The 13,313-nt window shown below is 40.6% G+C and overlaps 1 protein-coding gene and 1 pseudogene across 1 annotated transcript in view; one reads left to right on the plus strand and one right to left on the minus strand.

Moving 5' to 3' along the window:
• Nucleotides 1-13,313, minus strand: part of LOC115213361 (double zinc ribbon and ankyrin repeat-containing protein 1) — a 74,162-nt gene that overhangs the window by 39,442 nt on the left and 21,407 nt on the right. The window contains exons 6-10 of the mRNA XM_029782302.2: nt 11,927-12,030; nt 9,120-9,250; nt 7,896-8,013; nt 5,246-5,458; nt 1,918-2,037 (exon numbers count right to left, since the gene is read on the minus strand). Coding sequence (XP_029638162.1) covers nt 1,918-2,037; nt 5,246-5,458; nt 7,896-8,013; nt 9,120-9,250; nt 11,927-12,030 — 686 coding nt within the window. The remainder of the gene's footprint in view (nt 1-1,917; nt 2,038-5,245; nt 5,459-7,895; nt 8,014-9,119; nt 9,251-11,926; nt 12,031-13,313) is intronic.
• On the plus strand, nt 12,923-13,041 carry LOC115213629 (annotated as a pseudogene).

The following is a 13,313-nucleotide window of genomic DNA, read 5'->3' on the forward strand; positions in this document are numbered from 1 at the left end:
GTCAAGCAGAAAAAGACAGCAACGGAAACTAAAAATACATGCACAATACACAGAATAAAACACAAAAAGAGAGAAGAGTTGACATCAGAAGTGTCATAAATAGAAAAGGGTGCATAAGTACATCAGGAATCATCATCATCATCGTCGTCATCATCATCATTTAACGTCCATTTTCCATGCTGGCATGGGTTGGACAGCTTGACAGGAAGCTGGTAAGGCCAGGGGCCACATCAGGTTCCATAGTCTGATTCAGCTTGGTTTCTACAGCTGGATGCCCTTCCTGACACCAACCATTCCACAGGAGTGAACTGGGTGCTTTTCATGTGGCACCTTGGTTTTAGGAACCCAATTCAATTATGGTGGGCAGTTATTCTCAAGCACAGCGTCTCAGTCCTCTGTCATCTCCTTCATAAGGTCCAGCATTTTGAGATCGGCCTTCAAAGCTTCATCTCCTGTTTTCATGGGTCTCCCTCTACTTAATTGATCTGCATTTCTTTAGGAAACTGTCCTCGTCCATCCACATCACATGACCAAAACCAGCAGAGTCTCCCCTCTTGCACACTGCATAGAATTCCTCAGAAAGCACAAACTTTTTGAAGGATGCAGTGTCCTTATAGCTAACAACTGGTTTGGGCAGATAATTCTCATCATCATCATTTAGCACCTACTTTCCATGCTGGCATGGGCTGGATGGTTCAACTGAGGACTGGCAAGTTAGACGGCTGCACCAGGCTTCAATCTGATTTGGCAAGGTTTCTACAGCTGGATGCCCTTCCTAATGCCAACCACTCCGAGAGTGTAATGGGTGCTTTTTACATGTCACTGGTACGGGGGCTAGTCAGGTGGCACTGGCATCGACAATGCTCAAATGGTGCTTTTTACATGCCACCAGTACGGGAGCCAGTCAGGCGGCACTGACGTCGACCACACTCGAATGGTGCTTTTAACATGCCGCCAGCACAGGGGCCAGTCAGGTGTCGCTGGTATCGACCACGCTCGAATGGTGCTTTTTACATGCCACCAGCACAGGGGCAAATCAGGCAACACTGGCATCAACCATGCTTGAATGGTGCTTTATATGTATCACCGGTATGGGAGCCAGTCAGGTGGCACTGACATCGACCACACTTGAATTGTGCATTTTACGTGCCACCAGCACGAGGGCCAGTCAGGCAGCACTGGTATCAACCATGTTCAAATGGTGCTTTTCACATGCCACTGGCATGGGACCAGTCAGGTGGCACTGGCATCGACCATGCTCAAATAGTGCTTTTTACATGCCACCAGCATGGGAACCAGTCAGGCTGCACTGGCAACAGCCACGTTCAAATGGTGCTTTTTACATGCTACCAACACGGGAGCCAGTTAGGCAGCACTGGCATTGATGCTTTGAAAATTCTCAGCAGGATCCTCTCAAAGTGAAATTGATAAGATTTTGACACTTACAAGTTGGAGTAGTTGGTGAAGCCTATGGGTGGATGTTTATACTTGTTGTGGTGTGCAATGTTAGAAGTGATAGTATCTGAGTATTGAGAAGCAAGAAAGAGTTGCCAACAGGAAGATCATCCAGTCAGCCAACTATGTTTGACAATATAGCTAAGTGGGGGATGGTTAACATACTTCATATAGTGAGTCAATAAGAAATGTTACTGAACAGACAAGTCGTTGGTGCTAACGATAATTCTTGTTAAGAGTGACAAGGAAGACAACTCTGATCAAAAACTGAATGGTTGCTTACTGTGGAGATTGAGTTTGATCTTTGAGAAGTAGGGTGACAACTCCAAACATGCTTCAACCTTATTAAACCTCCTCATCTAAGCTAATGGTAACCAGTCTAATCAACAATAGTACATGCAATAATTAAGGTTATTCAGTAACAACTATTAAATAAACAAACACAAAATGACATCCACTTACTTTGTTGCCACACCAATCACAGAAACGGGCATCAGCATTGTTGATGCGAAGACATTTTGAACATTTTACAAACTTTGATTCAAGTGGTATGTCTTGCTGCTTTACACTGTCAGGAAATTTCTGAATAAACAAATAAAATAAATAAATAATTAAATAAAACAAATGTTAAAAATCTGAAAATTTTTTAAAATTTCTTAAAATGTTAGGTAGTCCCTACAAGATTACTCAACCTGCTAGTAATGACAGTTAAATCTCCCTTGAATAACATCCTACTTCTGTTTTAAAAAAACAAGAAAAAAGGACACATTGGATATTGTAATTAAACACAGAAAAATCAATAGGAACTTGCCATGAGGAGTGGAAAATCCAATGTTTCTGACAGTTTCCTTCTTCAGCAAAAATTTGAAAAGAGAGAAATTAATGAGAGACAACAGAGTTATACATATTCAAAGTTTTAAAAAACTGGTTGCGGCTGATAAGGAATGCAGGACCAACTGAGTTTCATACAAGAACAAGAAGTGTTGGGAGAAAATGCGAGAAGGAAAAGGCAAAAGGAATGGAATGAGAAGAAGCAGGCAAAGCTGAGAGTGAAGTGATGGAAAAAGATGAGGTGAGAGGGGAGCTGAAGGATGAGAATGGGTTTGGTGAACCAAGAAGAGGTAGAAGGGAAAAAAAAGCCCGTTTATTTAAATTTGTTAGTGACATGGTGCCAAGTTCAAATATGAAACACTGTTCCCGTCGTTTCCTTGAGAATGTGGATCCATACGTGATGCTGTGATACATTAAGTGATGGAATGGCCTGTAGCATTCGGGTGGGTGAGGACAAGTTGGCTTTGCAAAGGTAGTACATTTCAAATATGCACCCAAATGCAATCAGCAAAGCACAACAAAGTTTGTGTATGACACAATATATAATGTTAAACGATGTGCAACAGAATTTCTGAATAATATGGCATTGTGTCTTAAGCCCAGTGATGGTAGTAGTATTATTAATGTAAGGGCAGATTTTGCATTGTTGACAAACACATTTAAAAGTGCCAGGTCCCCATAGCAACACCACTGACTTGTTTGTAAGATTCCCCAATTATGCCAAACACTTTGCAGGCCATATTAAAGAGCAAGTCTTTGCTCAATTCACCAGACCCATCCCAAAGTTACATGGTTCAACCTGTCACAGCCCACTTCAACACTACAGGCCATTCCATCACTTACTTATCACTGTGTGTGGCATTACCACATACCATGGGTCCACACTCTCAACGAAACAGAAGCAATGTGATGCCTGTACCGGTGGCATGTAACAAGCACTATCCGAACGTGGCCGATGCCAGTGCCACCTTGACTGGCTTCCGTGCTGGTGGCACGTAAAAAGCACCAACCAATCATGGCCGTTACCAGCCTCTCCTGGCACCTGTGCTGGTGGCATGTAAAAAGCACCCACTACACTCATGGAGTGGTTGGCATTAGGAAGGGCATCCAGCTGTAGAAACACTGCCAGATCAGATTGGAGCCTGGTGCAGCCTCCTGGCTTCCCAGACCCCAGTCGAACCGTCCAACCCATGCTAGCATGGAAAACAGACGTTAAACGATGATGATGATGATGAATTGTCACCATGTCACTGACAGGTTTAAATGAACATTTTTTTTCCTTTTACCCACCCCCTACACTTAATGCATCAAATCCTTTCTTATCCTTCAGCTTCGCTCCCACCTCATCTTTTCCCATCACTCTCAGCTTTGCCTGTTTCTCCTCATTTCATTCCTCTTTCCTGCTCACACTGTTTCCCCTACCACTTCCTGTCCACGTATGAAGCTCTGATAAGGTCCTGTGTTCCTTATCAGTTGCAGCCAGTTTGTTTTAACTTAAAAGATGTAAAACTCTGCTGTCGCTCATTTATTTTTTTTCCTTCCAACTTTACTCTGAAGAAAGAATCTGTCCAAAATACTGGATTTCCCACTCTTCACAGCAAATTCACTATACTCTTTTTATCTATTTCACTTAGCAACAAAGACCAACACCAGCCTCTTTGAAGTTTACATTATTTACATTTGACGGATATTTGTCTTCATCTTGTTTGTTGTTAATACGTTTCAAGTGCTATACCCTCCAGCCTTCATCAGGTGTCTTGGGGAAATTTTGAACCTGGGTTCTCATTCCTAAGGTATTTTTCAATGTTATTCTTATTATTATTATTATTATTATTATTATTATTATTATTATTCAGGTCACTACCTGGAATCGAACTCAGAATCTTAGGGTTAGTAACCCACACTCTTAACCACTATGCCCATAGGCATATGGTGTAGTAGTTAAGAGCGTGGGCTACTAACCCCGAGTTCAATTCCAGGCAGTGACCTAAATAACAACAACGTCGTCGGCGCTGGCGGCGTCATCGAAAAATACCTTAGGAATGAGAACCCAGGTTCGAAATTTCCCCAAGACACCTGATGAAGGCTGTAGGTTATGTCAGCCGAAACATTATCTTAACAATAAACAAGATGAGGTCAAATATCCATCAAATGTAAATAATTCCTTATCTCTTAAATACAGAACTGCCTTTGAAGTCTGTTTGACATGCATGCACGCATGTATGCCCCCACACACGCACATACATAGATACATAAAATTAGATAATATAGTTCTTGACACACTATATCGAGAACTATGTCATCCATTGTGACCTTCCTATTTTTATGGTTAGCTATCAAGTAAGAGCAATTTGGCTACTATTTCTAGCATATTGTGCAACCACATATAAGCTGCCTCATTTGCCTAATTGTAGTGTCCTTTTAGATGTTTGTGGTGCATGCATGTGTGTGCATGCATGTGTGTGTATGCATGTGTGTGCATATGAATATGGCCGAGAGAGAGAAAAAAAAAGGGAAAAAGTAGAGGAATGGTTTATTTACTCTTTTACTTGTTTCAGTCATTTGATTGTGGCCATGCTGGAGCACTGCCTTTAGTCAAGCAAATCGACCCCAGGACTTATTCTCTGGGTCTCTTTTGCCAAACCGTTAAGTTACAGGGACGTAAACACACCAGCATCGGTTGTCAAGCAATGTTGAGAAACAAACACAAACACACACACACACACACACATATATATATATATATGATGGGCTTCTTTCAGTTTCCGTCCACCAAATCCACTCACAAGGCTTTGGTTGGCCCGAGGCTATTGTAGAAGACACTTGCCCAAGGTTCCACGTAGTGGGACTGAACCCAGAACCATGTGGTTGGGAAGCAAGCTACTTACCACACAGCCACTCCTGCACCTATTTGTTTGTTTTGTTTTTTTTTAAATCCTGTCAATGAACAATATTTTACCTTAAGGTCTGTGGCTGGAGAAAGTTTCGAGTCACAAATGACGCAAGCAGAGAGATTGCAAGGATTCGCAGTGCCACAGAGTTTGCAAACAAGTCGGTCGGTCAACTTAATGCTGGCTTTGGGCTGATTCTGAACTGGAATTGGACCTTCGCATACAACACATGTTTCTGTGTTAAAAGGAACCAAAGAATTACAATAGATGCAATTACCCATCTGAAACAAAGAAACAGAGAAAATACCGTTAGTTGATGTTCAAATAATATATTGTTTATTTTACTGAAGGCAAGAATGTCAGAAACAAAAAAAAGCGTGAGGGAGAAAGATGTAAGAAAACTTCCAAAGGAAAGAAAAGGACTGAAAGAGTAAATTAGAGAAACAAATTGCACAATTCGGTTGAATAAATAGAAGAGACGGTTGGTTATAGAAGATGCCTTAGGGTGGATTCAATGCTGCTGGTGCCGTTAGATTTGCATGGGTAGAATTCTTTTTTTAAACGAGTGAGTAAAAAGATCTTCAACAGACATTGGATACTCTTTTACTTGTTTCAGTCATTTGACTGTGGCCATGCTGGAGCACCACCTTTATTGAGCAATTCGACCCCGGGACTTATTCTCTATAAGCCTAGTACTTATTATATCGGTCTCTTTTTGCCGAACCGTTAAGTTACGGGGACGTAAACACACCAGCATCGGTTGTCAAGCAATGTTGGGTGGACAAACACAGACATACTAACATATACACACACATACTCATATATATTCAGCAACACATTTTGTTTTCGTGTGTGCTCTTGCTCCACTTACTCCAGTCTGTTCTTCTGTGATGTGTATCCTTATGTGCACATGCATTTGCATCCAAGTTTGTGTGTGTGTGTATGCTTGTGTGTGTGTCATTGTTATTAAAAGCAGCTTGCAATGCAAATTGATAAATAAAATACCTATTTCATTCTTAATGTGTTCCAGCAGATTTGAATCATCATCATCATCGTTTAACGTCGGCTTTCCATGCTGGCATGGGTTGGACAGTTTGACTGAGGACTGGTGAGCCAGAAGGCTGCACCAGGCTCCAATCTGATCTGGCAAAGTTTCTACAGCTGGATGCCCTTCCTAACGCCAACCACTCCAAGACTGTAGTGGGTGCTTTTACATGCCACGGTCATGAGGGCCAATCAGGCAGTTCTGGTTACAACCACACTCAAAAGGTGTTTTACATGCTACCTGCACGGTAGCCAGTCTGGCGGCACTGGCAACAACCATGCTCAAATCTTGTTTTTTACGTGCCACCGGCACATGTGCCAGTAGGGCAACGACTGCGCTCGAATGGTGCTTTTTACGTGCCACCAGCATGGGAGCCAATCTGTGACCCTGGCAACGATCATGCTCAGATGTGCTTTTAACATTTCACTGGCATGAGTGCCAATCAGGCGGTACTTTCATCGGCCATGTCAGTGATTTTGATTTGATTTGACTCTTTTACTCTTTTACTTGTTTCAGTCATTTGACTGCGGCCATGCTGGAGCACCACCTTTAGTCGAGCAAATCGACCCCAGGACTTATTCTTTGTAAGCCCAGTACTTATTCTATCGGTCTCTTTTGCCGAACCACTAAGTGACGGGGACGTAAACACACCAGCATCGGTTGTCAAGCAATGCTAGGGGGACAAACACAGACACACAAACATATACACACACACTTATATATATATACATATATATGACAGGCTTCTTTCAATTTCCGTCTACCAAATCCACTCACAAGGCATTGGTCAGCCCGGGGCTATAGCAGAAGACACTTGCCTAAGATGCCACACAGTGGGACTGAACCCGGAACCATGTGGTTGGTTAGCAAGCTACTTACCACACAGCTACTCCTGCGCCTATAAATATATATTAATCACTGTTTGTATTGAACCTCACTACATTGATATTGATTTTATCAATTGAGTCAGGAGGAAAATTAAAATTGATCTGAATGAAACAAGAAGGGGAAGACGATATCCAAGATGCACCAGCAAAGTGAACTCACATCCACAAATTTGATTCACAATTTAAACCTTTTGTTACCATATTTCTGCTGAAATACATTGTCTTTGTTTCACTTAATTTTGAAGAATTTAGTTTTTAAAAATCCTTCGTCGTTATTAAGCTAGTGTTTGGAACATAAATATACATGAAATTTTGATGGGTGGTTTTAATCCAGGTCACATCCTAGAACCAGGGTGTAATCTCAGCCAGGTTAAAACAATTTTTTCCTATTGCTGCTATCTTCAAACAGTTTTCTCCTCCAACCATATCTGCTTCCCTTATACTTTTACCTCTGCTAAGCTATTACTCTGTTTGCGCTGCCTGTGATTAATGACATCAATAACAGTTGATAGATAAGGTGGGTTGGTATAAAAAAAAATCGATTTACTCTTCTCAGTCAATCATTAGTCACATTTGTTTGTTAGAAATAGTAGCTGTAGCAAGGCACAATACCTCGCAATCTTAAAAAGTAGGACACACTGCATAATGTAGCACTAGATGCACTATACCTGAAGAGAAAAGACAAGATGGTCATGGCTAGAACCCCATTGATCAGTTTTGCCCAGTCACAACTGACCAAGGGCTGAACGACAACAACAATAACAACAGCAACACCTAAAATATCACCTGTCCTGGTTCTGGCGGTAGTAATCGATTCTGAGGAAGTGGTGGAACTTCTCTGCCACAAACGTTACAGAACTTCGCACATGGATCAGCTGGTCGGTCAGCAAAGCAGTAGACACACCTGGAAGAGAGAAGATTTTCCTTTATTCATTCAAGACGAGACATCTGTGAACACATGTTTGGATTGCAACTCATCTGAACAAAACTATGATGTCATGGTTACACTGTCTGTAAGCTCTGCACTTTCAAAGTCCTGAAGAATAAAAAAAATTACCTCTAACTTGAGAAAACAGGTAAGGGTTGGTGACAGGAACAGCATTCCACCAGAAAATATAGCCTCAGTAAGTCTTTGGCTAACACATGCCAGCATGGAAAAACAGATTTAGAAGGAAAGCAAACCAATGATTTATATATACGAAGAAAGAGAGAATTGAGGAATAAGAGATCAAAAGAGGACCTTACTGTTTTGAGCCCTGGGACACATAGGGCCAATTACCCCATTTCCATGGTATGTAAGTAGCTGAGACAACATTCCCTTTGAACAGAATGCCAGTCCATTGCAGAATTACTTATTTACAGCTGAGCAGAATGGAATAACAAGAAATGAAGTAGTTTGCTAAAGAACACAACATACTACCCAGTCTGGGAATCGAAACCATGATCTTGCAATTGTGAGTGCAATACCCTAACCACTTGGCCACACAGTTGTAGCGTAACTGATATCCTCACTGTTTGAGAGACATATTAAGAATGATCTCGTGTGAGATTACAACCATCTTTGGCTAGTTTGACCCTGTTGTGTCCACTGCACTGATTGGTTGGCATTTGGCACAGTTTGTCTTTCGACTTATTTCGTGCCAGTGTGTAAGCCAACCAATCACGGCCTTCGGATAAGGTCTGCTTCATTTGAGCCTACCCCAGGCTTTAAAAGGGCAAGATCAACAGTCTTCCGGGTCTTTGGCTCTAGACCTTCTAAGGTCTAGTCACTGACCACCAAGCTACTCAGCCGTGTTCCAGTTTCAGCGACAGACGACCAGCCAGCCATGATATTTTATATCATGTATTTGGCTTCTTATTCTGTTAGGGGCGACTGTACGGCGTTAAAAAGGAGACATTTGTCACCAATTCCTTACATACGGTCGTGTTCCCTACACAGTCATGTAAAATAAAAACAGAAAACATGATATAAAGTAAAGAAATGTCTTGTAAAAATAACCAAAATCTTACTTAAGGAAATCTGTTTGTCTTTGAAGTCGATAAATTTCTTTTGGGTTGTTTGGTGCTTTGTGTGGTTCTGGGATTCCTTTCCATTCTGATGCTGATAATTGGTCAGCTATGGTCTGAATCTGGTAGGTACGCTAGAACAAGATGAGACAATTATTAAATGATCAAGTCAGTTTTACTAAGACCCAGATAAAAACCATAGGCTATACCATCCTGATCAAGATGCTTATCCACTGGGGAAGATATGGCCTGATATGGAATAAAGCAAAATTGAAATAAAGGTCTTCTATTGTAACGATTGCCCAGCAATGACGGGGTACTTAACTAGTTTTAAATAAATAACTCATCAGGTCCATTCATAACTGCAAGAATCTAAGCAATAATGTATCTGTTCAGTCTTAATATTTTATTCTTTGGATTCTCACTGTTCTGCTTACACCTCATGATTATTTGCAATCTGGCAGACATCTGCATGCATCAGCAAATAATTTGTTTGCCGATCTCCATATCCCTTTAGTATTTAAACCGGCCATATCCGGCCAAAATATTTAATCTGTTTTATGTTCAAACTGACCAGATCCAGGCTCTCACACCTACCCTACAATGTTATTCTACATTAAGTAATTACACCATCAAGATCTTGAAGATATGAGATAATGCATAATTAATTCAAATCAATGTGAATCAATAAGCATTATGTTCGATAGAATAATCTGAACACTAAAGGGTTAAACAAGAGCCTGTCCCCTTGTTAGATTCATTGATCTGCGGGTAGAATTTATTGAAGAGACATACAATGAAGTTGAAACATTGCAGTGTCTCAAAGGCCCCTTACATCAATGAATCTGGTACATTGTGAACTCACATCATCTCTATTCTACAAAGACAAAATACAACAGTGATTCATATATTTATATTCAAATTTGCTGGAACATATTAAGAATGAAATAGATATGACAGTGTTCTGATTTTCACATTTCTGCAAGCATGTGACAATTATCATCAGTTTGGCAGACATCTGCATATGTCATCAAATAATTTGTTTGCTGTTGTCTATAAACAAGAGCCACTACCCTCATTTAGTATCACTGACCTGGAAACAGCTTGAACTGAAGACACATACAACCGGGTCAACATTCAACAGAGTCTCAAAGTCTTCTTGTGTTAATGAATCACATGTGTTAAGAAGTGATGTCATCTAAAGACAGGAGACGTTCTCCAAACACAAAATCCAACAACATGCAATTAGTATATTCATGTTCAGATCTGCAAGAACGTATTAAGAATGAATAGATGTGTCGTTATCAGAAATGTTTCGGGATAATTGCAAGAAAATAATTAACCCTTTGGTATTCAGAGAACTCTGGTAAATGCAATTTCTTTTATTCTTTTACTTGTTTCAGTCATTTCACTGCGGCCATGCTGGAGCACTGCCTTTAGTCGGACAAATCGACCCCAGGACTTATTCTTTGTAAGCATAGTAATTTATTCTATCGGACCCTTTTTGCTGGACTGCTAAGCAATGTGGACGTGAACACACTAACATCGGTTGTCAAGTGATGGTAGGGGGTACAAACACATACACACACACACACATATATATACACATACGATGGGTTTCTTTCAGTTTCCATCTTCCAAATTCACTCCTAAGGGTTTGGTCGGCCCGAGAATGTAGTGGAAGACACTTGGTAAAGGTGCCACACAGTGGGATTGAACCTGGAACCACGTGGTTAGGAAGTAAGCTTCTTACCACAGAGCCACTCCGGCACCTATTATATATTTATTTATACAAACATACAAATATCTACCTATACATACATACACACATATATATATGCATGTATATATATATATATATATATATATGTATGTATATAATTCTTTCCTTCTTTCTATGAGCCCTTTCATGCTTACTTTGTTCATTCCACTCTTCGGTCTTTCGTTTCCCCTCTCTCACATTTCCTTACCTTCTCTTCATGCTCACTTTCCCTCCACTTTTCACTTCACTGTGTCCCTGTCATTTTTTCTTGCCCCTCCTTATTTCTTCTGTCCCTCTGCTTCTACCTCTCTCTCTTCTTTCCCCACGGCCAAGCCTGACCTTTTTTTCTTGGTTCAGCCACTGTCTATACAACATCTATATTCCTCCCTGTGCCTTTGAAATCTTGTATCCCTGCTGTAAGGCTTTACTTCCACACATGCCAGCTTAATTTAATTCGTCCTTAGTCGAAAAACACCTGTTATTATGTCCTGTTATTTGTATTTGTGTAACATTCTCAGTTTTTTTTCTGTCCTTGTTTTCGTATACATTCGCTGCTTTCTTCCAAGGAATCTAAAGCTCTTAGCTTAGTTTTTCCTTGGGGCTGGCTAGATTGGAGCAATCTGGAGTATGACCAGCTGAAATTGCCAAGATAATCTGGAACTTGACTGAGGAAAGAAAACTTTGAATGACCCGTCCTTGTTTTCTTTGTACTGTCTACTTGGATGTTTTGCGTTCTTGTCTCATTTTGTATTTTTTATATATAAAACATATAGCAGCATACATACACTTTGGTCTCTTATATAAATATATATAAACACACACACACACATATATATATATATATATATATATATATACACACATATAAAAATGTTTATTTATACTGTTTTTAGAGATTTCAACAAAGTGATTGTTTAGCTTTAGAATGACATTGTAGGGATGAGAGGCCATACCTGGCCAGTTTCAACATAGAACAGGCTAACCATTTCAGCCAGATACAGCCGGTTTGAATGCTAAAGTTAACAGATGGCTGCATTAAAATACTTACAATGAGACTTGTTGGTGTATCTTTCCGATTCTCATTTTTGTTCTTGAATCGTTCATCCAAAAATCTGGCACTAGATGGTCTTTTTTCATCAGGAATATGGAGCTCTGAGAATACAGAAACACAATATTTGGATTTTAGAACATTCTGACAAATTACTAAAAGCAGAAGTACTTAACTCCTCTGTGTGTTAGCACTATAGTGCATGGCCCTATAGAGGTTAGTGTTGCACTCATGATCATAAAATTTCAGTTTCAAATCCCAGACCTGGTGGCGCATTGCGTTTTTGAGCAAAACCCTTCATTTTATGTTTCTTCAGGCCTCTCAGCTGAGTTCCAGCAATACCTGGGAAGTTAACTCTGTGATGGACTGGCATCCTGTCCAGTGGGAAGTATTGTAATCTCAGTTACTTATACAACATGAAAACTGGGATAAACTCTGACCTTATGAGACCCAGGGGTCATAACAAACCTAAGTCGCTTTATCGGTCCCAGGAGTCACAACAAGCCTAAGTCAAAGTTAATATCACAATGGAACAAGAATCATTAAAAGTTTTTTATCTCCCCCCCCCCAGTTGTAAAATATTGATTAACCTATTGATTAACTCAACATTTTTTTGTGTTAGAAAATTTGGGGGACAGAATGGCAAGATGATGTGACTTGTCCAACTCATGCCAGCAGAGAAACAAATGAATATAAAATGATGATGATCCCAATGACTCCAACCATGACCATCCGGTCTTTCTAGTGGTATCAAGGACTACATTATTCATTGTGTTCTTCATTGTTTAAGAATGTGGGGTTCCATTTAAATGTGATTTGTCTGCTATTTCTAGCAGACTGAACGACCATGAAGTGGCAAACTCAAGTTCTTTCATTGACTGTCCTTACTGCATCTGTCACTCAGTATTACTGCTGCTGTTGCCGGGGAAAACAGAATATTAAAACCAGTGGTATAAAATAAGAAAACAAACATAGTTGGTTGCAGTCAATGATATGACTTATGGCCATATCACGTTGAAAGCACCGGTTCTCGTCCAATCACCGAAGTTAAGCAACATCGAGCCTAGTTGGTACTTAGATGGGTGACCGCTTGGAAAACCCAAGGGCTGTAAACGTCTTTCTATCCAGGCGTAGGAGTGGCTGTGTGGTAAGTAGCTTGCTCACAAACCACATGGTCCCAGGTTCAGTCCCACTGCATAGCACCTTGGGCAAGTGTCTTCTACTCTAGCCTTGGCCCGACCAAAGCCTTGTGAGTGGATTTGGTAGGCGGAAACTGAAAGAAGCCCGTTGTATATCATCATCATCATCATTATTTAACGCCCGCTTTCCATGCTAGCATGGGTTGGACGATTTGACTGAGGTCTGGCGAACCAGACTCCAATCTGAT

This window comes from Octopus sinensis, linkage group LG6 (genome assembly GCF_006345805.1).
Source record: "Octopus sinensis linkage group LG6, ASM634580v1, whole genome shotgun sequence".
Lineage (NCBI taxonomy): Eukaryota > Metazoa > Mollusca > Cephalopoda > Octopoda > Octopodidae > Octopus > Octopus sinensis.